At 44.3% G+C, this 17,171-nt stretch overlaps 1 protein-coding gene across 1 annotated transcript in view; it reads right to left on the bottom strand.

The window, feature by feature from the left end:
• Window positions 1-17,171, bottom strand: part of SNTB1 (syntrophin beta 1) — a 214,034-nt gene that overhangs the window by 60,965 nt on the left and 135,898 nt on the right. The window contains exon 3 of the mRNA XM_006137515.4: window positions 12,613-12,820. Coding sequence (XP_006137577.2) covers window positions 12,613-12,820 — 208 coding nt within the window. The remainder of the gene's footprint in view (window positions 1-12,612; window positions 12,821-17,171) is intronic.

Below are 17,171 nucleotides of genomic sequence, written 5' to 3'. Positions count from 1 at the left end.
TCCCTCGATTACATACTACTCCCACAGGCAGCGAACTGGTGACATGCACTACTGTTTTTAATTGCCGGCTTCTATTAAGATGCCAACACAGTTCATCTCTTTGAAGCCCCAGTGTGAATTTCCTACGTGTTTGGCATCCGCCCAGGCAGGTCTGAGGTTAATGTGTACACCATACAACTCATTAGCTGCATGTTACTATCAGAGCCAAAAATCAACATGATTGATCCAACAGTATGTTTGGTCTTGGGAGTGAGCCTCAAATGAGGTCTTATCAAAAGCAAAGGTCAGCAGTTTGGCACAATTTATGCTGCACATATTAAAAGCTTATCTTTCAAACTATTCATTAGGGAAGGTAAGAATGACAACTAATATGGCCCTCATTAAAAACTGAAAAGAGGAAACCCCTTGGAGAGGACAAGGAGACTCCATTACTATCAATTTGTTTTTCAGTCTTTTGCTAAAGCCTTTATTTATGTTACAGTACAGTAACAGTGGAGTATTTAAGCAGGAGGGGAGAAAAGTAATGACACTTTAGGGGAATTAACATAATTCACTACCACTCCAAATGAGCAGACAGGATAACTTTGCAGCAAGAAATCAGCCAATAGGGTTGAAGAGTCTGGAGGAGGAGGACTTGAATTAAAGCACTTCTGTCAGTGTTTTCTATCTGTCTATATATAGCATCTGTCTGTATATGTGTCTGTCTGCGACTCCATTTGTTCAAAAATTCCTCCTAAATGGGAAGAGCAAGGGCCAACAAATTTGGTATACAGCTTCCTCTTCCCCTAACTTAAAGCAAGGTCAAGGTTTGGTTGTAGTAGGACAACCAGAAGCCCTGAGAAAGGGACTGTTGTCCATAATATGCAAAGGGAGGGGCTGCTGTTCAGAGGAATGCGATATGAAAGTGGCCACTGGGGCCAGCAAGCCTGCAAGGGATAGCTATCCTGCAATATCCACAGGAAGCAGCTGTACCACCAAGGGAGTGGTCAGCAGGAACGGGGCTCTGCCATCTTGCCTGCTAGCACATCAGTAAGTAGTCCTCCTGCCCCAAACCCTTCCCCACCTCCCTGCTGCGGACCACAGTGCCAGAGGGGAGGAAAATAAAAAACCTTGGTGGCTGAAGAGAGTCTGCAGGGAGAGAACAAGCCCCTGTCAGGCCCCTAGCAGACTTGGGGTGTGTCTAGACTACCGGGTTTTGTCGACAAAAGTGGACTTTTGTCGACAAAACTATACCAGCGTCTACACTGCCGCTGAGTTCTGTCGACATAACATCGACAGAACTCAGCAGTTTTGTCGACGCTGGTAAACCTCATTTTACGAGGCATAACGCCTTCTGTCGACAGAGTTCTGGCGACAGAAGGTGTTATTGCCTGTAGGGTTGCGTCTAGACTACAGGGTTCTGTCGACAAAGCAGCTTGCTTTGTCGACAGAACTCAATGTGTCTGGACGCTCTTTGTCGACAGAAATTTCGTCGACAGTATCTGTCGACAAAACTTCCGTCGACAAAAGCCGGTAGTCTAGATGTACCCTTGGGGAGATCTGGGAGGAAGAGAACAGCCCCTTGGCAGGCTGGTGGGGGCCTGTGTGGGCATAAACAGGCCCCTGGAAAGCAGGAGGAAGATCTTTTCCCCTCCTGCCCTGAGCTCCTTCTCACACCCTCCTGCCCCCAGCACCTCACCCCCCACATACACATCCCAAAGACCCTGCCCGGAGGCACCTGGGCATTGCCAGGTAAGTCTGCCAGTCATAAAATAAATAACTAAAATAAGCCTACACTAGTTTTCATTGTTGGGAATGGACCCTATAAGTGAACTTTTCAACCAATGGATTCCTTTCAACTGCCATCTTGTATGAGAATCTCACACAGAACTAAATTGTTCCTGCAGCAGAAGGTTCCTGTGACCAGCATCCCACAATGTACGGATGTACATTGTCTGTATGGGTATGTGGCACTGCCATGTTCTCACCTTCCATTGTGACCAGAAGCATTGAACATGCTGGCAGTAGTGCAGTAAGAAAGAAATAATGTCCTACCATCTCCAAAGTCTTGTTGTAGTATAACTGTCTAATAATGTCACATTTTTGTTAGGGCTGTCGTGGGAGCAGTGTTGTGGTATCTTTCGACTGGCTGCAAGAACGGTAAAAGCATGGACTGAATAGCTTAAAGGGAATATTGTATAAGCAGAGGTTGCTGGCTAAAATTAGACTGATTTTGTAGAGTCTGCATTGAATTAATGTCTTGTCATGTTGAAAATTATAGTGCATGTAACTTTTCCCTCACCATTATATTTTTTACTCTCATATTTTCCTAAAGGTCAATCCAATCACTCCAGCAAAGCAAACTGAGTCAGAACTTAGTTGCTTTTCAGGGTATTTTTAGAAAAATCTGTGTTTATTTTCCATGCTAACTCTTTGGCAAAACAGATGCTTTGGACTGAAATCGCTCTGACAGCCAATGCAGTACTGGGAGATGGGCACTAGCAATGGTAGCACCTGACCCGTGTAGAGGTAGAGGGAGGCACAATGCCTGTGAAGGACAAAGCATGTAGATTGCTTCTGGGAGAATGCTTGGCAGGCCCACTTGTTTACACCTACATAACATGTGCCGTTAACTAGAGACAGCATATGAGCAGTAACTGCTATGTACTGTGGGAGGGTTGGCGGGGCCCTTATCCAATGCCCACTAAAGCTGAATAGTCAGAGTTCCATTTACATCAATGGAAGCTGGATTAGTCCCTTACCTTTATGGGCCCAGACACCTCACTTCTGATGTCAGTTTTTAAAAGCAGTCTCTACTATTGCTTCAATTTGTAGGTGCCAACGGGGGCAACAACAGCCTCTGCGGACCCCTGGGCAAGGTGGGGGGATCCAGCACTGTGCTCCTGGGAGGGGCAGGACCTTGGGTGCAAGGGGCGAGGTTGAGGAATGCCACCCTTCACACCGTGCCAGTCCTCAGGCTGTCGGGAGTGCAATTTAAAGGGCCCAGGGCTCTGGCCACCACTGCTGTCTCAGTGGCACCAGCTGGAAGCCCCTAAACCCTTTGAATCACTGGGCCCTGGGACAACTGCCCTCTTTGTTCTCCCCCCATAGGTGGGCTTGGGTGCCCATGGGAACATCCCTACCAAACGGAATCAGAGCTGGGCTCCTTCTAGTCTGGTTTGTATGGAGGGAACTTGCCTTTACCCCAGATTCCAGTGACACTTTGCTCCTTGCTCTGCAAGTGGTGGCATTAGGAGTTACGTGCCTGGGTGGAGTTTGTTTAGGGGGAAGTGAAGTTTTGAAGAACTCACCCCTGGCTCTAAGCCACTGATTGTGTTCTGGTCTCACTGAAGGAAGCTTCCATGCAGCCTCCTTAGTAGGGATGTTACATTTCAACTAATCAATTAATTAAGTAGTTGATAAAATTTCCTGCAGCTCTTGTATATTTCAAAGGGAGAGGCGCAGCAGCAGGGACACCTCTGCCTCCCTTCCCCCCATGGAGACGGTGCGGAGGGTAACCAGCTTTTAAGCCGGCTACTTCCATTCAGGGCCAGCCCGAGCTATTTTGGCGCCCCGGGTCCGGGCGTGCGGTGCATGCATGGGCCCGCCGATGGGGCGCAGGCCCACCCCCCAAGGGAGCGCGGGCCAGCCACGGCCGCTGGCGTGCAGCCCGGGGCCCACCCCCGGGGCACATGGCACATGCGCTGCCCAGCCCAGCCACCGCTGCTGGTACACACGCTGGGCCAAGCAGGGCCCCGCGGCTATGGGGGGAAGGGCGCTGCTGGCCGGCGCTGCGGGAGCCGGGAGCACGACGCCTGATGGCAGCTGTAAGGGACGCCACACGCCCCTTACAGCTGCCATCAGGTGCCCCACATCGGTTGGTGCCCCGAGTAGCTGCCCGGCTTGCCCACCCCTCAGTCCAGCCCTGCTCCCAGCACCAGTGCACCTGCTCTCCCTCCCCGCCATTGCTGCCTTTCTCTGATAGAATCAGCAAAGGGAGAGGAAGTGACTAGTCTAGTGACTACTTGACTGTCCGATCAGCTTATGCTTATCGGGTAGTCGACTAGTCGCTTAAATCCCTACTCCTTAGCCATCTTGGCCTTGGCTTCACTGACACACAAGCTGGGAGCCTGGTTTTGCTGTAGCCTGTTCAATTATTTCAGCACGGACACTATCCATACACCAGTTGGATATGTGGTTTCTCTGTCTTAGCATGGACATCGCCCATACACCATTTGGCAGATCTGCCTGTGACACAAGAGCTGCTCTGGTGATTGGAGCGGGGGGACAACTCTTGGTCTGACATTTCCAACATTGGGGGTTGGGTGAGGGAGATGCTGCACTTTCTTCAAAAAGCCAATTGGGACTTTTTTAGTTTAGCAGTTTGACTTTAAGATTTTTCTTTCTCAAATCAAGAAACAGAAATGTTTAATTAAAAATGTCACCACAACTCAGCGAAAACTCTGCTCCAAAAAGAGCTCTTGTGTGCACCATCTGGCAGCGGAGAACTACTTATGGAAAGTTCTCCTGTCAGTGGGTCCGAAACCCAGGCTCAGAGTAAAGATCTGCTGTGCCCCTTGCTGCCACTGAGGCAAGGAACACCCCACTGTGATGAATGTTTGACACAAAGTGGACCAAGAATAGCATAAGCAAGTACAGTCAGGCAAAAATAGCTCAGCCAAGCAGCAGTTAAGGGTCTTTGCTACATAAGGCTGGAGAATTAAGTAAACTATATAAGGTAGCCAATTGGGAGAGCCATGCTTAGAACTAGATGCATGCTCATCAGTCAACAAGCATACTCCATCTCTAAAACACTTTGGCTACGTCTAGACTGCATGATTTTCCGCAAATGCTTTTAACTGAAAAGTTTTTCCGTTAAAAGCATTTGAGGAAAAGAGCATCTAGATTGGCACGGATGCTTTTGCGCAAAAGCACTTTTTGCGGAAAAGCGTCCGTGCCAATCTAGACGAGGTTTTGCGCAAGAAAGCCCTGATCGCCATTTTCGCCATTGGGGCTTTTTTGCGCAAAACAGTTTTTAGCTGTCTACACTGGCCCTCTTGTGCAAATACATTTGTGCAAGAGGGCTTTTTCCCGAACGGGAGCAGCATAGTATTTGCGCAAGAACACTGACAGTCTTACATTAGATCGTCAGTGTTCTTGCGCAAATTCAAGCGGCCAGTGTAGACAGTTGGCAAGTTTTTCCGCAAAAGCGGAAAGTGGCTCTGCAAAAGGAAAACAGAGCCTCGGAGCCCTGCAGAGGCAGAGAGATACCCAGCTTCATCCTGGCAGTTCTCTCCATGCATTTCCGCTGCCATGCTCTCTCCAAGCAACACTTTCCTCTTTCAAAATACATTCTTGGTTGTTCCCAACTTTAAGCAGACCTACAGAAGGCCAGACAGGCCTTCAATTTTTACTACATGTGCCCTCAAATTCTGTGTGCCCCAATGCTTTCATACAAGATACATACCAAAGATCATACGTCTCCTACTTTGGAAAGCAAAAAATTAACTTAAGAACATAATGGCCATACTAAGTCAGACCAAAGGTCCATCTAACCCAGTATCCTGTCTTCCGATTTTGGCCTATACCAGATACCCCAGAGGGAGGGAACAGAACAGGTGATCCCTCTCCTGTCATCCATTTACAGCTTATGACAAACAGGGCTCGTCTACACTGGCCCCTTTTCCGAAAGGGGCATGGTAATTTCAGAGGTCGTAATAGGGAAATCCGCGGGGGATTTAAATATCCCCCGCGGCATTTAAATAAAAATGTCTGCCACTTTTTTCCGGCTTTTAGAAAAGCCAGAAAAGAGCGTCTACACTGGCCCCGATCCTCCGGAAAAAGCGCCCTTTTCTGGAGGATCTTATTATTCCTACTCTGAAGTCAGTGTAGACGCTCTTTTCCGGCTTTTCTAAAAGCCGGAAAAAAGCGGCGGACATTTTTATTTAAATGCCGCGGGGATATTTAAATCCCCCGCGGATTTCCCTATTACAATCTCTGAAATTACCATGCCCCTTTCGGAAAAGGGGCCAGTGTAGACGTAGCCACAGAGTATAGGGACCCCATTCCTACCCATCCTGGCAAATAGCCATCGATGCACCTATCCTCCATGAATGTATCTAGTTCTTTTTTGAACATCATGTTAAAATCCTGATCTTCACAACATCCTATTGCAAGGAGTTTCACAGGCTGACTCTGCGCTGCATGAAGAAAAACTTCTTTTTGTTTGTTTTAAACCTGTTACCTATTAATTTCATTTGGTGACCCCCTAGTTCTTATGTTATGGGAACAAGTAAATAACTTTATTGATTTTCTCCATACCTTTCTCTCATGATTTTATAGACCTCTATCATATCCTCTCCTTATGCCACCTGATGGCTGCTTAGGACTACTGCCTTCCCCAGCCAAGAGGCCACAGGGAGCCCCATCATAATGCTACTTCAGATTTATATCTTTCCTAAGCAGAGGCTGGTAGTAATCCCAGATAATGCAAATAGTCCGTGTAATTGAGTACTATCCAGGGCTGTTATACACAGCAAACAAACAAGTTCTGGGGTTAATAAGCTACAATGTCAAGCAAAACAGGGAACTACGGAGCTCTCCTTATTCTTACACAAATGCTGAAAAGTAAATGATCCAGCCAGAATGTAACATCAGTTTCTTGTTGGGGAAATACAGTTGTGAGATAAATAAGAAGGAGTTTTATAGTTGAGGTGAATGGGAAACTGTACAATAGTGCAATGAGGTCATTAGAAGTGGAGTTTATCCACTAACCATCTTCAAAAGTGTATAGCATGACCTTTCTCTTGGATAACTGTTTCACTAGATGCATGGAAAAGAATAAATTAACATAAATGTTAATTAAAACAAATTCAGCAATATACCCAAGTCCCCTAGGTCAGAAAACGAAGAAAAGCAGATGTGAAAATGTGCACTTTGCATGTTCTGCAAAAAATTTTGAGAAGTGCTTAGATGTTATAGTGATGGGATATATAGAAAACCCTAAAATAGACAGCCTACCATGTATCCAGGCAGAAAGCATGCTGGTTGTTTAGAGAAATTATGGCATATTAGAAATCAAAGGTCACTTTGGCTTATATGAAAAACAGCACAATGCTTTCTAGTGACTAGAATAGACACAATAGAGCCCTGTGCAGATACAAAATTTGTATCTGCATCCAATCCACAATCCACAAAAATGATCCACGAATATCTGCATCTGTGGATATCCACTGATTTTCAGGGCTCTAGGAATCAGGAGCATGGATTTCATTCCTGAATGTACTCCTGTTCCTAATATGATTCAGTTAAGTCCCTTAACCTTTGTACACCATCTATAAAATGGAGCAACTCAATGAATTGATCAGTTAACATTTTTGAGGATATAACCACCCCACCATTTTTTTGACTTTCTTTTCTAATGGTTGTTTAGCTTTTCCCCTCTGGCAGTGGAAAACTGAGTACATGAAAGAAGTTAAATCAAAGTACCTAAATAGATTATTTTAGATTAGATAAAATGTTTTAAACTATATTAGGGTTTTTAATTGAAAACATGTTTTAAGCTTTTTATTATAATGGTAATTCTAAGACCTCAAATGGTATATTTTCACTAAAGCTCCCCTTTTGTTCATTAAAATCTACCATGTCAATACTGAAAATCCATGACCGCAATCCATAAGTAAAGGAGAAATTTGACTCTGCTGCTGCCTGGTTGTTTCATTAGCCAGAGTGTAAATAAATGCAAAGCAAATGGGAATATGGGAATGCTTTCATTTGAAGTTCAAAAATGGGCTCAAAGCAAATTTTGTAACATATGACTAAATCTTGTTTGGACAGCTTGCACGTTTCACAACCAAAGTGTTATGCTTCACTCTAACGGATAAGAGAAAACAGGAAAGCAGATAACAACACAGCAATATCCAATCCAATATTGAAAGAGACAGCTGCAATAAATGACATCTCACATACCTTAATTCCAGTACAATGATATGGTTATCTGACTGCAGATTAGTCTGAACATTCTAGAATATATTAGCACACTTTTCGTTTTAGAGATATCATGCAATGAGAAGTAATTCCAATTCACTTGGAGAGCGAGGTGATGTTTTCTTTATCCTCTCCCTCATTTAGCAATGTTCTCCTCTCACATCAATCCACTGGATTTTGACAACAATAATCTGTCTGTCTTCTAGGCGGAGTTATGCTAACATGTTCCAAGTACTGCAGTGAAGCTTCTCCTTTTTTTTTTAATTTAAAAAATTATTAATATTATCAGGGACCTGCTAGCAATGCTTACATTTAAGTTGCTAATGCATGTTCTGATAAAGAATTCTTAAGACTTCTTCTCTGAGAAGTATTAATCACTTCTGTAGTTTGCAAGAAGCTTTTGATGTCTGATGCCTCCAGGCTGTAGAACAGCATTTTCCTGGGCTGGGTCTGCATTTATAAGTTTTGCCATAATCATACGGTGATAAGAGGTGTGATTTTTTTTAAAAGAATTTGCTGTGCCAATAAAAGCCCTGGTATAGATGCTTTTATGCTGGGAGGGAGGGGGGAAAGGATGGAATGTGATTGCTGGTGTAGCTGATTTTGCTTGCCAAACCAGAATAAGCTATTTTGCTAAAAGCACTGTTTTCTGACATAGCTGTATAGATGTGCTGGTTTAACCACAGGCAAGGCTTTTTCCCAGGAAATTTTGTTCAGTATTTGCTGAGATACAAACTGTTAAACTGTATACCACATGGTATAGCTCCAGAGCTGAATTTTGCCTCATATCCCACTGTTCTGTTCTTCCCACACTGCATCAGACTGCCATAAGCACTTTTCTTGCATGATTGACATGAGAGTACCACTCAGGAACACAGGTAAGAAAAGGTGACCCCTGTCAAGCAGATGGGACCAATGTACACATACACATGCAACCCTGGCCTCTCCAGTCTCCTTATCTCCCCGCATAGGGTCTGACATTCTTGTCATTCAATTTTCAGTGGCAAAACTCCCATTGACTTTAACAGAGCAGGATTGAGCTTCCAGTCCCCTTCATTTTGGATGGAGCTCACTTCACATCTTCTGAGTGACACTGCTTAATCTGATTGCTAAAACAATAAATGTTCTCTTGCCCAAGCTCATATCCTTCTTCCAGAGATGGTATCTTCAGATTTTTGTAACTATCTAAATCTCTTTGCCAACTAACCCCTTCTATGCCAAACCATTTTTCATGCAATTCTTGCTTTATCAGGAGATGGAATTTTTGGCATAAACATAGAAAATGTCTTCGACCATGAGACTGTGAATGGCAGCTGCATACAATGAATAACATCAGTCTCTTGAAGAGCTGAGAGACTTATGCTAACTGCTAGTGGAAAAGAAAATCACTCATCTCCATCTAGTGCAAACCTAGCAACAGGGACACATGCAAGACTGGATTATTGCAACTCGTTCCACCAGGTCTGAACCAAAACATCATCAAAAAGCTGCAACTATGGACTGCATGCAAAGGCCATCATCTTAAGCACATCTGGCAGGTACCAGTACATTACACCAGGGTCTTAGTCAATAAAGCTCTAACTAGGCAAGAACTCTTGTTAGCCTTAGAGAGGGATGGGTTCCTAGGGTAAGTCTATACTGCAAGCGGAAGAGCAAATGCAAATGGAGCACTCATTCGCATATGCAGCGCTCTCATTTGCATTTCCTCTTCCTTTCCCTTTTGCGCATGAGGTTTTTGTGCAAAAAGGCGCCGTCTACACAGCACTTTTTTTGTGCAAAAACCTCTTGCACAAAAGGGAAAGGAAGAGGAAATGCAACTGAGAGCGCTGCATACGCAAATAAGCGCTCCGTTTGCATTTGCTCTTCCGCAAATGAGAACGCTGCATATGCGAATAAGTGCTCCATTTGCATTTGCTCTTCTGCAAGAGGCTTGCAGTATAGACATAGCCTAAGGTTCTGGCATGCGTGCTAAACCCTGCTGGAAGAATCTACATTTTACCCTGTGGTGGTAGAGGAAAAAGCATTCTGAGTGGAGGAAACACAATTATGGATGTGACAGATATGACAATATCCTAGATAAACCTTATGAAATTAAGTTTAAGTTGTGGGGGAAACCATCGTATTTGCAGAATGTTGTGTACGATTGTGGGATTATACAGAATTTCTTTAAGAGGAAGGCAGAATTAACACACTCTCTGAGAGAGATAGGGAACTTCCAAGGACATTTTAGGTACACTACATGTGAAGTGGATTTCCTAGAAGACATTCTTGGGGATGAGGGATACAAATGATCCACAAATCCATCTTTTTGAAGCTACACTTTGATCAGAGACCCACTGTCTGAGACTACGTCTACACTACAAGGTTTTTGCGCAAAAACGGACACTTTTGCGCAAAAAACGGCAGAAGAGAAGGCTTTTTGTGGTAGAGCTATTCCTCTCCCCATGAGAAATAACTCCTTTTTGCGCTACAGCTCTTGTACAAAAAGGCAAGTGTGGATGCTCTGGGCGGATGGGGAGGGGCGGAGGGGGGAGGAATTTGCGCAAGAACCCCCTATGGGAAAAAGCCATCCTGTGAATGGCCATCAGAGCTTTCTTGCGTAAGAGTGTCCATGCAGTGTGGACACTCTCTTGAGCAAAAGCTCATCACTTTTGCAATGCGCTTTGAGGTCTGGATGAGGTTTTGTGCAAGAAGTTTTTGCACTAGAACCCTTCCGCAAAAGGCTTCTTGCGCAAAAACCCTGCAGTGTAGACGAAGCCTGACTGATAACCTATTCAGTCTCTTCAAGGAGACAAACTGCAGAAATTAGTGACTGATGGGGTCATGGATTGTCCTTGTCTGAAGCAAAGAGCGTGATGACTTGAAACTGGAGGAAAACCCCTGACTTAGGGTTGAAGGGCTGCTCCTCCCAGAGCCCATGTTGCAATTGAGCTCACTTCTTCTTTATTTAAAATGCTTGTCCTTCCACAGATTGCTGTACTGTACACCTGCAGTACTGCAGTGGAACTGTTTATAATTTCACAACTCCCCTTTATTTTAATCCTACAATGTGATGATGTTAATCACAAACCTTTAAATAAGGAACGGCATTCTGCAAAGTGCTCTGGGAACATGCAAGATACAGTGCTTTGAAGTGACCTTTTAACCTGCTTATCTTTAACACGCATGATTACTTTAGGCCTACCTCTATATAAATTTAATACAGAACAGCTACATTCACCTAGGGTTCAGAGACAAACTCCTGTTCCAAAAAATACCACCTTAGCATATATACGTGCATGCCTTCAAACAAGGGCTACATACTCAGAGATGTCATTAAACTTTTCATGCTTGGCTATATCTATACTGCACGTTTTGCGTAAGAAATATGCAAATAAGGCTAAGTGTGGAATATCGCCAAGTTTCATTTGCATAATTAAGGAGTGCCCGCTTTTTGCACAAAACCCCCCTCTTGCGGAAGAACTGTTCTTCCGCATTTTTTTCCAGAAGAACGGCTCTTGCACAAAAGCCTCTTGCACAAAAAGCTGGCACTAATTCATTATGTAAATGAGGTTCAGCAATATTCCACGCTTAGCCTCATTTGCATGTTTCTTGCGCAAAACGGGTGCAGTATAGACATAGCCACTCAGTAACTATTGGGAGTTTGCCTCTACTTCTGAGAGATAATTTGGAAACAAGGATTAGCCTATCATATTCTGTGTTCTAAGATCTTATAAAAATGAGTGGGGAAAAGAAAGGCTTCTCTGAGGAGCCCAGAGCTGCTACCTGTACATTTCAATGTTAAAATTAACATTAATGAGGATTTATAATTTATAACAGAAAAAGAAGGGAAGGAGGAAAAGTACCTGTGCTGAATGTAAGGAAAGCAGGTTTTACATTCAACTCCCAACTGACATCAAAAGCTATGCATGGGACACTTCCCAGCCAACTCAATCAGCCTCATTAGCACTGGCACTACAACTGAGAGATACTTTTTCCCCTTCTCCTTTTTTTTTTCTGTTTTCCCTTTTCTCTCCACACTGCTCATCTGAGGAAATGGGTTTTGCCCATGAAAGCTCACGATACCATATATATTTATTTTTGTTAGTCTCTACGGTGCTACAGGACTATTTGTTGTTTTTAAAGTTACAGACTAACACAGCTACCCCTTTGAGACTGAAAATTTCGAAGAAGTAATACACCACATGTGTTTCGGCGGAAACTGTGTGTCTTTTAAGGACACGGTAAACTGTATCCCAGCACTGTGAGTGGAACCAGTCAGAGCCCACAAGCTGTTAGAATGTAAAGCAGATGTCTGGATTTCTGGCACGGAAATAATGTTGGACTATTCCTGTGCATGCCTGGATTTTCTTCCGACTACATCAATGGTTCTCAAACTCTGGCCCATGGACCACCAAAGGCCTTCATGGTGAATGCGGAGGTTTACATTGAGATCCAAGCAGTGGGAGACAGAAAGGTTGGAATGGGAGGCAGGTCCCTCAGAGGATCTGGTTACTAAATGGTAGGCCAAAGCAGAGAGTCTGGGAACACTGAGTTAGATAAGATACCACAGGTCACAGCAGGCACAAAGGTCACAAATATCTGGTTCAGCCTCTTCTTACAGATACACAGAAAGCTTGGAAAAGAAAAAGAAGATACATTCATTACCTTTTCTGCAAGCCAGCCTAGATGCCTAATCTCGCGACTTCCAGCAATCCCAGTTTTACCCAGTTGATCTTTCACCTCTGCAATCACCCTGGGAATAAGATCACTAACACTGGAGTGGATCGCATTGAACCAAGCTTGGGCTGTGGCTGAATCCTTACTCCTTAGAACCACGGTGTGCTTGGCATCAGGTGAATGGACTTCAAGAAGCCTAGAAAAACGGGAGGGAAAATGTTATGTTTGCTCCCAAAAAATCAGGGCAACAGAGGGCACGTTTTCACGGTGGGACAAAGTTGAATTAAGCTATGCAACTTCAGCTACATTAACTGCATAGCTGAAGTCAAAGTAGCTTAACTTGGCTTTTGGCGTTGTCTACACAGCAGGATGTCGAAGGAAAAACACTCTTCCTTCGACTTCCCTTACTCGTCGTGAAATGAGGGTTACCAGAATCGACAGGAGCATCCCTCTCAATTTGCATTAGCTGTCTTAACCCAACCGCTAATTTGAACCCTGGAAGATTGCCAACAGCAGCTTCAATCTTCCTCTGCAGTGTAGATGTACCCTAAGTGACTAAGGGTACATCTACACAGCAGTGTTATTTTGGAATAACTGACATTATTCTGAAATAACAAAGAGCATGTCTACACTACAAGCCTTTATTTCAAAATAACGTCGAGCTGGAGGACTTCTTACTCTGACTCATGGTCACCCTCATTTCACAAGGCGTAAGAGACGTCGAAGAGAGAGTGTTCTTCCTTTCACTTCCTGCTGTGTAGACAACACCAAAAGCCGAGTTAAGCTACTTCGACTTAAGTTATGCAAATGACATAGCTGAAGGTGTGTAGCTCAATTCGACTTTAGCCCCACTGTGTAGAGGTACCCTAACTATACTAAGTTCCCTAACAACAAAGAAAATGAGCTAAAAGGAAACCAGCGAGATATAAACTAAACTTACCTTTACTGTTTTTTAATTTAACAGTAATCGCCTTAAGGATTTCACCTCTGGTGAGGTTAGTTGTTATTGCTCCTTTGAAATACTGATCCTTAAAGGAGACTTACAGGGTTAGACCCTGTCTCATGCTTGAAACTTCAAAGGGAGCGCCAGATGCAGGATGGCAAAGTTAGAAGGGACATTCATTTGTTATTTAAAACATACCTTGCTGTCTTTCAGGTCCCACAGCCACCAGTCTAATGCAATGTTCCAGCAAGCACTGTTGCTGGTGATATGACACCCAGCATAAAACCCTGATGGAGACTAGAATGTATTGGTAAAGGCTAGGCAATTCCCTTTTTTCCAGTATCACTACGTTCCCTACATTGATCCAAATTCTTATTATATACCCTGCAGAATAAAATTCAATTAAATGAAATAGTGCAACAAAGAAATAAAAAACCCACTACTTGCTCCTATATAAAGTAGCCTAAGTTCCATTGTGAATTTGAAATCACCGTTAAGCAGGAGTCAGCCACACTGATTCAGATTTCTTGGGAAATAACAAATGTCCTCAATGCTCTGGATAGACCCGGGTAGGGAACCTAACACCCAGGGGCCGGATGCGGCCCCTGGCTTAATTGATCTGGCCCCAAGGATCAGGGCCTCCCCAGCACTGAGAAACCTGCGCTGGCACGCCAGCCCCCTGGTGATCCCCACAGGGCTGGAGCACACAAAATCTACTAGGCTGGGTCCCTATAGGCCAGGGTTTGCCAACCTATGGGTCAGGACCCAAATATGGGTCACCATTACACTTCAGAAGGGTCATCAAGTGTCTCCCTCCTCCCCCCATTTTTGAATTGCCTGGGACACCAAGTCTTCCTGATTTGTCATAATGGGTCTCCAGCTGGAAAAAGTTGGGAACTGCTGCTCTAGGCTCTGGTATACAAGGAGTATGTGGGGAAGTGTCTTTCTCCTTGTCAGTTGGGGGCCACATCAGTGAGGGTTTGTTTTGAGTTTTTTTGCTTCTCACTTACATGCAGCCCCCAACTGATTTTTCTGTGGGTCAGTGGCCCCTGACCCCAAAAAAGGGTCCCCACCCCTGGTATAGAACCTGTTCACACAGAATGGGATGTGTTAGCTAGAACCATATCAAACAAAAGTCCTTGCTAGCAGCTTTCTGTTATGGTTTCCCTGACTAGCATGGAGGTGGATACTTTTTCTTGAGAACGATTCCCCACAAACCATGATGTGGGTGACCACCTGCCGTTTCAAAGTACAGTTTAACATAGTTTGCAGGCAAAGGAGCAATTTCCTCGCCACACTGATCATGGGAACTGTGCCAAAAACGTTACTAGCAACAACTGCTTTTAATCTGGGCTGAGCTCTCAAGGCCTTTGATACTGTTTGGTGGTGTACTGTGTGCACATGCATACACATTTTTCAGATAACTTGGTGAGCCACTTTTAATGCCCTCCCCCATTAAAAACCAAATAAGTTAAAACGTGGCCTCGTTGTGAAAAGAGATAGTGAAAATGGCACTGTGGGCTTCTATAGTTAAGGCCTCTGTGACGTCATATTGCATTCTGTTTAGAATACAAATAATAAGATTTCCTCACCTAAGACCCATCTTTGTAAATTCATTGCCTGAGGTCAGAGAGCCAAGCTGTGTACTTCCTGGTTACAATCTCACTGCTGTATGCTCTTTCATGAAAGGGCAGTCTTTTCTATTTCTGTGTGTACAGTGCCTAGCACAGAGGAGTCCCTCTCCTTGTTTGAGGCTGCCAGGGAATAAGAACTTAAGAATGGCCATAATGGATCAGACCAAAGATCTATCTGTTCAGTATCCGTCAGTGGCCAATGCCAGGTGGGAGTTCTCCAGGTGAAGGAGAAGCAGATACAGGACTCTTGAGGGAAGTGTGTTTTGTTATTGGGGCTTTCTCAGTGTGTGCAGAGCTTGTGTTTGTTTGGTGTGTGGTGGTTTGTGGGTTTTTTTTTTTTTTTTTTTTCCCTCCTCCCCCCCTGTTTGAGTGAGGCTTTAGAGGGGGAGTTCTCCAGGTAGAGGAGAAGTAGATACAGGAGTCTTGGGAGAAGTGGGTGTTGTGCTTGGGGCTTTCTTGCTGTATGCTGAGCTTGTGTTTGTGAGTGAGGGTTGTGTGTGTTCTTTTTTGTCTGTTTGTTTGTTTATTTATTTATTTATTTATTTTCCCCTGTGTTTGAGTGAGGTTTTTTTTTTTTTTTTTTTTTTTTCCCTCCCTTCCCCCCTCCCCTTGATAGAGTTTGTGCTGTGATTGGTAGGGGGCTGTGATTGGCAGGTGGAAACTGTTGGCTTCTAATTAAAGTTTGAATTGTAGAAGCCTCTGCTGATTGGCTGAGCCTTGGTAGGGGGAGGGGCTTTATAAGGCAGTGGGCAAGTGACCAAGGAGCTTGCGAACAGGTGATTGCTAACAGGGAGTTTTGAGAGGGAGTTCTCCAGGTGAAGGAGAAGCAGATACAGGACTCTTGAGGGAAGTGTGTTTTGTTATTGGGGCTTTCTCAGTGTGTGCAGAGCTTGTGTTTGTTTGGTGTGTGGTGGTTTGTGGGTTTTTTTTTTTTTTTTTTTTTTTTTTTCCCTCCTCCCCCCCTGTTTGAGTGAGGCTTTAGAGGGGGAGTTCTCCAGGTAGAGGAGAAGTAGATACAGGAGTCTTGGGAGAAGTGGGTGTTGTGCTTGGGGCTTTCTTGCTGTATGCTGAGCTTGTGTTTGTGAGTGAGGGTTGTGTGTGTTCTTTTTTGTCTGTTTGTTTGTTTATTTATTTATTTATTTATTTTCCCCTGTGTTTGAGTGAGGTTTTTTTTTTTTTTTTTTTTTTTTCCCTCCCTTCCCCCCTCCCCTTGATAGAGTTTGTGCTGTGATTGGTAGGGGGCTGTGATTGGCAGGTGGAAACTGTTGGCTTCTAATTAAAGTTTGAATTGTAGAAGCCTCTGCTGATTGGCTGAGCCTTGGTAGGGGGAGGGGCTTTATAAGGCAGTGGGCAAGCGACCAAGGAGCTTGCGAACAGGGAGTTTTGAGAGGGAGTTCTCCAGGTGAAGGAGAAGCAGATACAGGACTCTTGAGGGAAGTGTGTTTTGTTATTGGGGCTTTCTCAGTGTGTGCAGAGCTTGTGTTTGTTTGGTGTGTGGTGGTTTGTGGGTTTTTTTTTTTTTTTTTTTTTTTTTTCCCTCCTCCCCCCCTGTTTGAGTGAGGCTTTAGAGGGGGAGTTCTCCAGGTAGAGGAGAAGTAGATACAGGAGTCTTGGGAGAAGTGGGTGTTGTGCTTGGGGCTTTCTTGCTGTATGCTGAGCTTGTGTTTGTGAGTGAGGGTTGTGTGTGTTCTTTTTTGTCTGTTTGTTTGTTTATTTATTTATTTATTTATTTTCCCCTGTGTTTGAGTGAGGTTTTTTTTTTTTTTTTTTTCCCTCCCTTCCCCCCTCCCCTTGATAGAGTTTGTGCTGTGATTGGTAGGGGGCTGTGATTGGCAGGTGGAAACTGTTGGCTTCTAATTAAAGTTTGAATTGTAGAAGCCTCTGCTGATTGGCTGAGCCTTGGTAGGGGGAGGGGCTTTATAAGGCAGTGGGCAAGCGACCAAGGAGCTTGCGAACAGGTGATTGCTAAC

The sequence above is a fragment of the Pelodiscus sinensis genome, chromosome 2 (genome assembly GCF_049634645.1).
Source record: "Pelodiscus sinensis isolate JC-2024 chromosome 2, ASM4963464v1, whole genome shotgun sequence".
NCBI lineage: Eukaryota > Metazoa > Chordata > Testudines > Trionychidae > Pelodiscus > Pelodiscus sinensis.
This window is presented reverse-complemented; position numbering and strand designations above follow the sequence as displayed.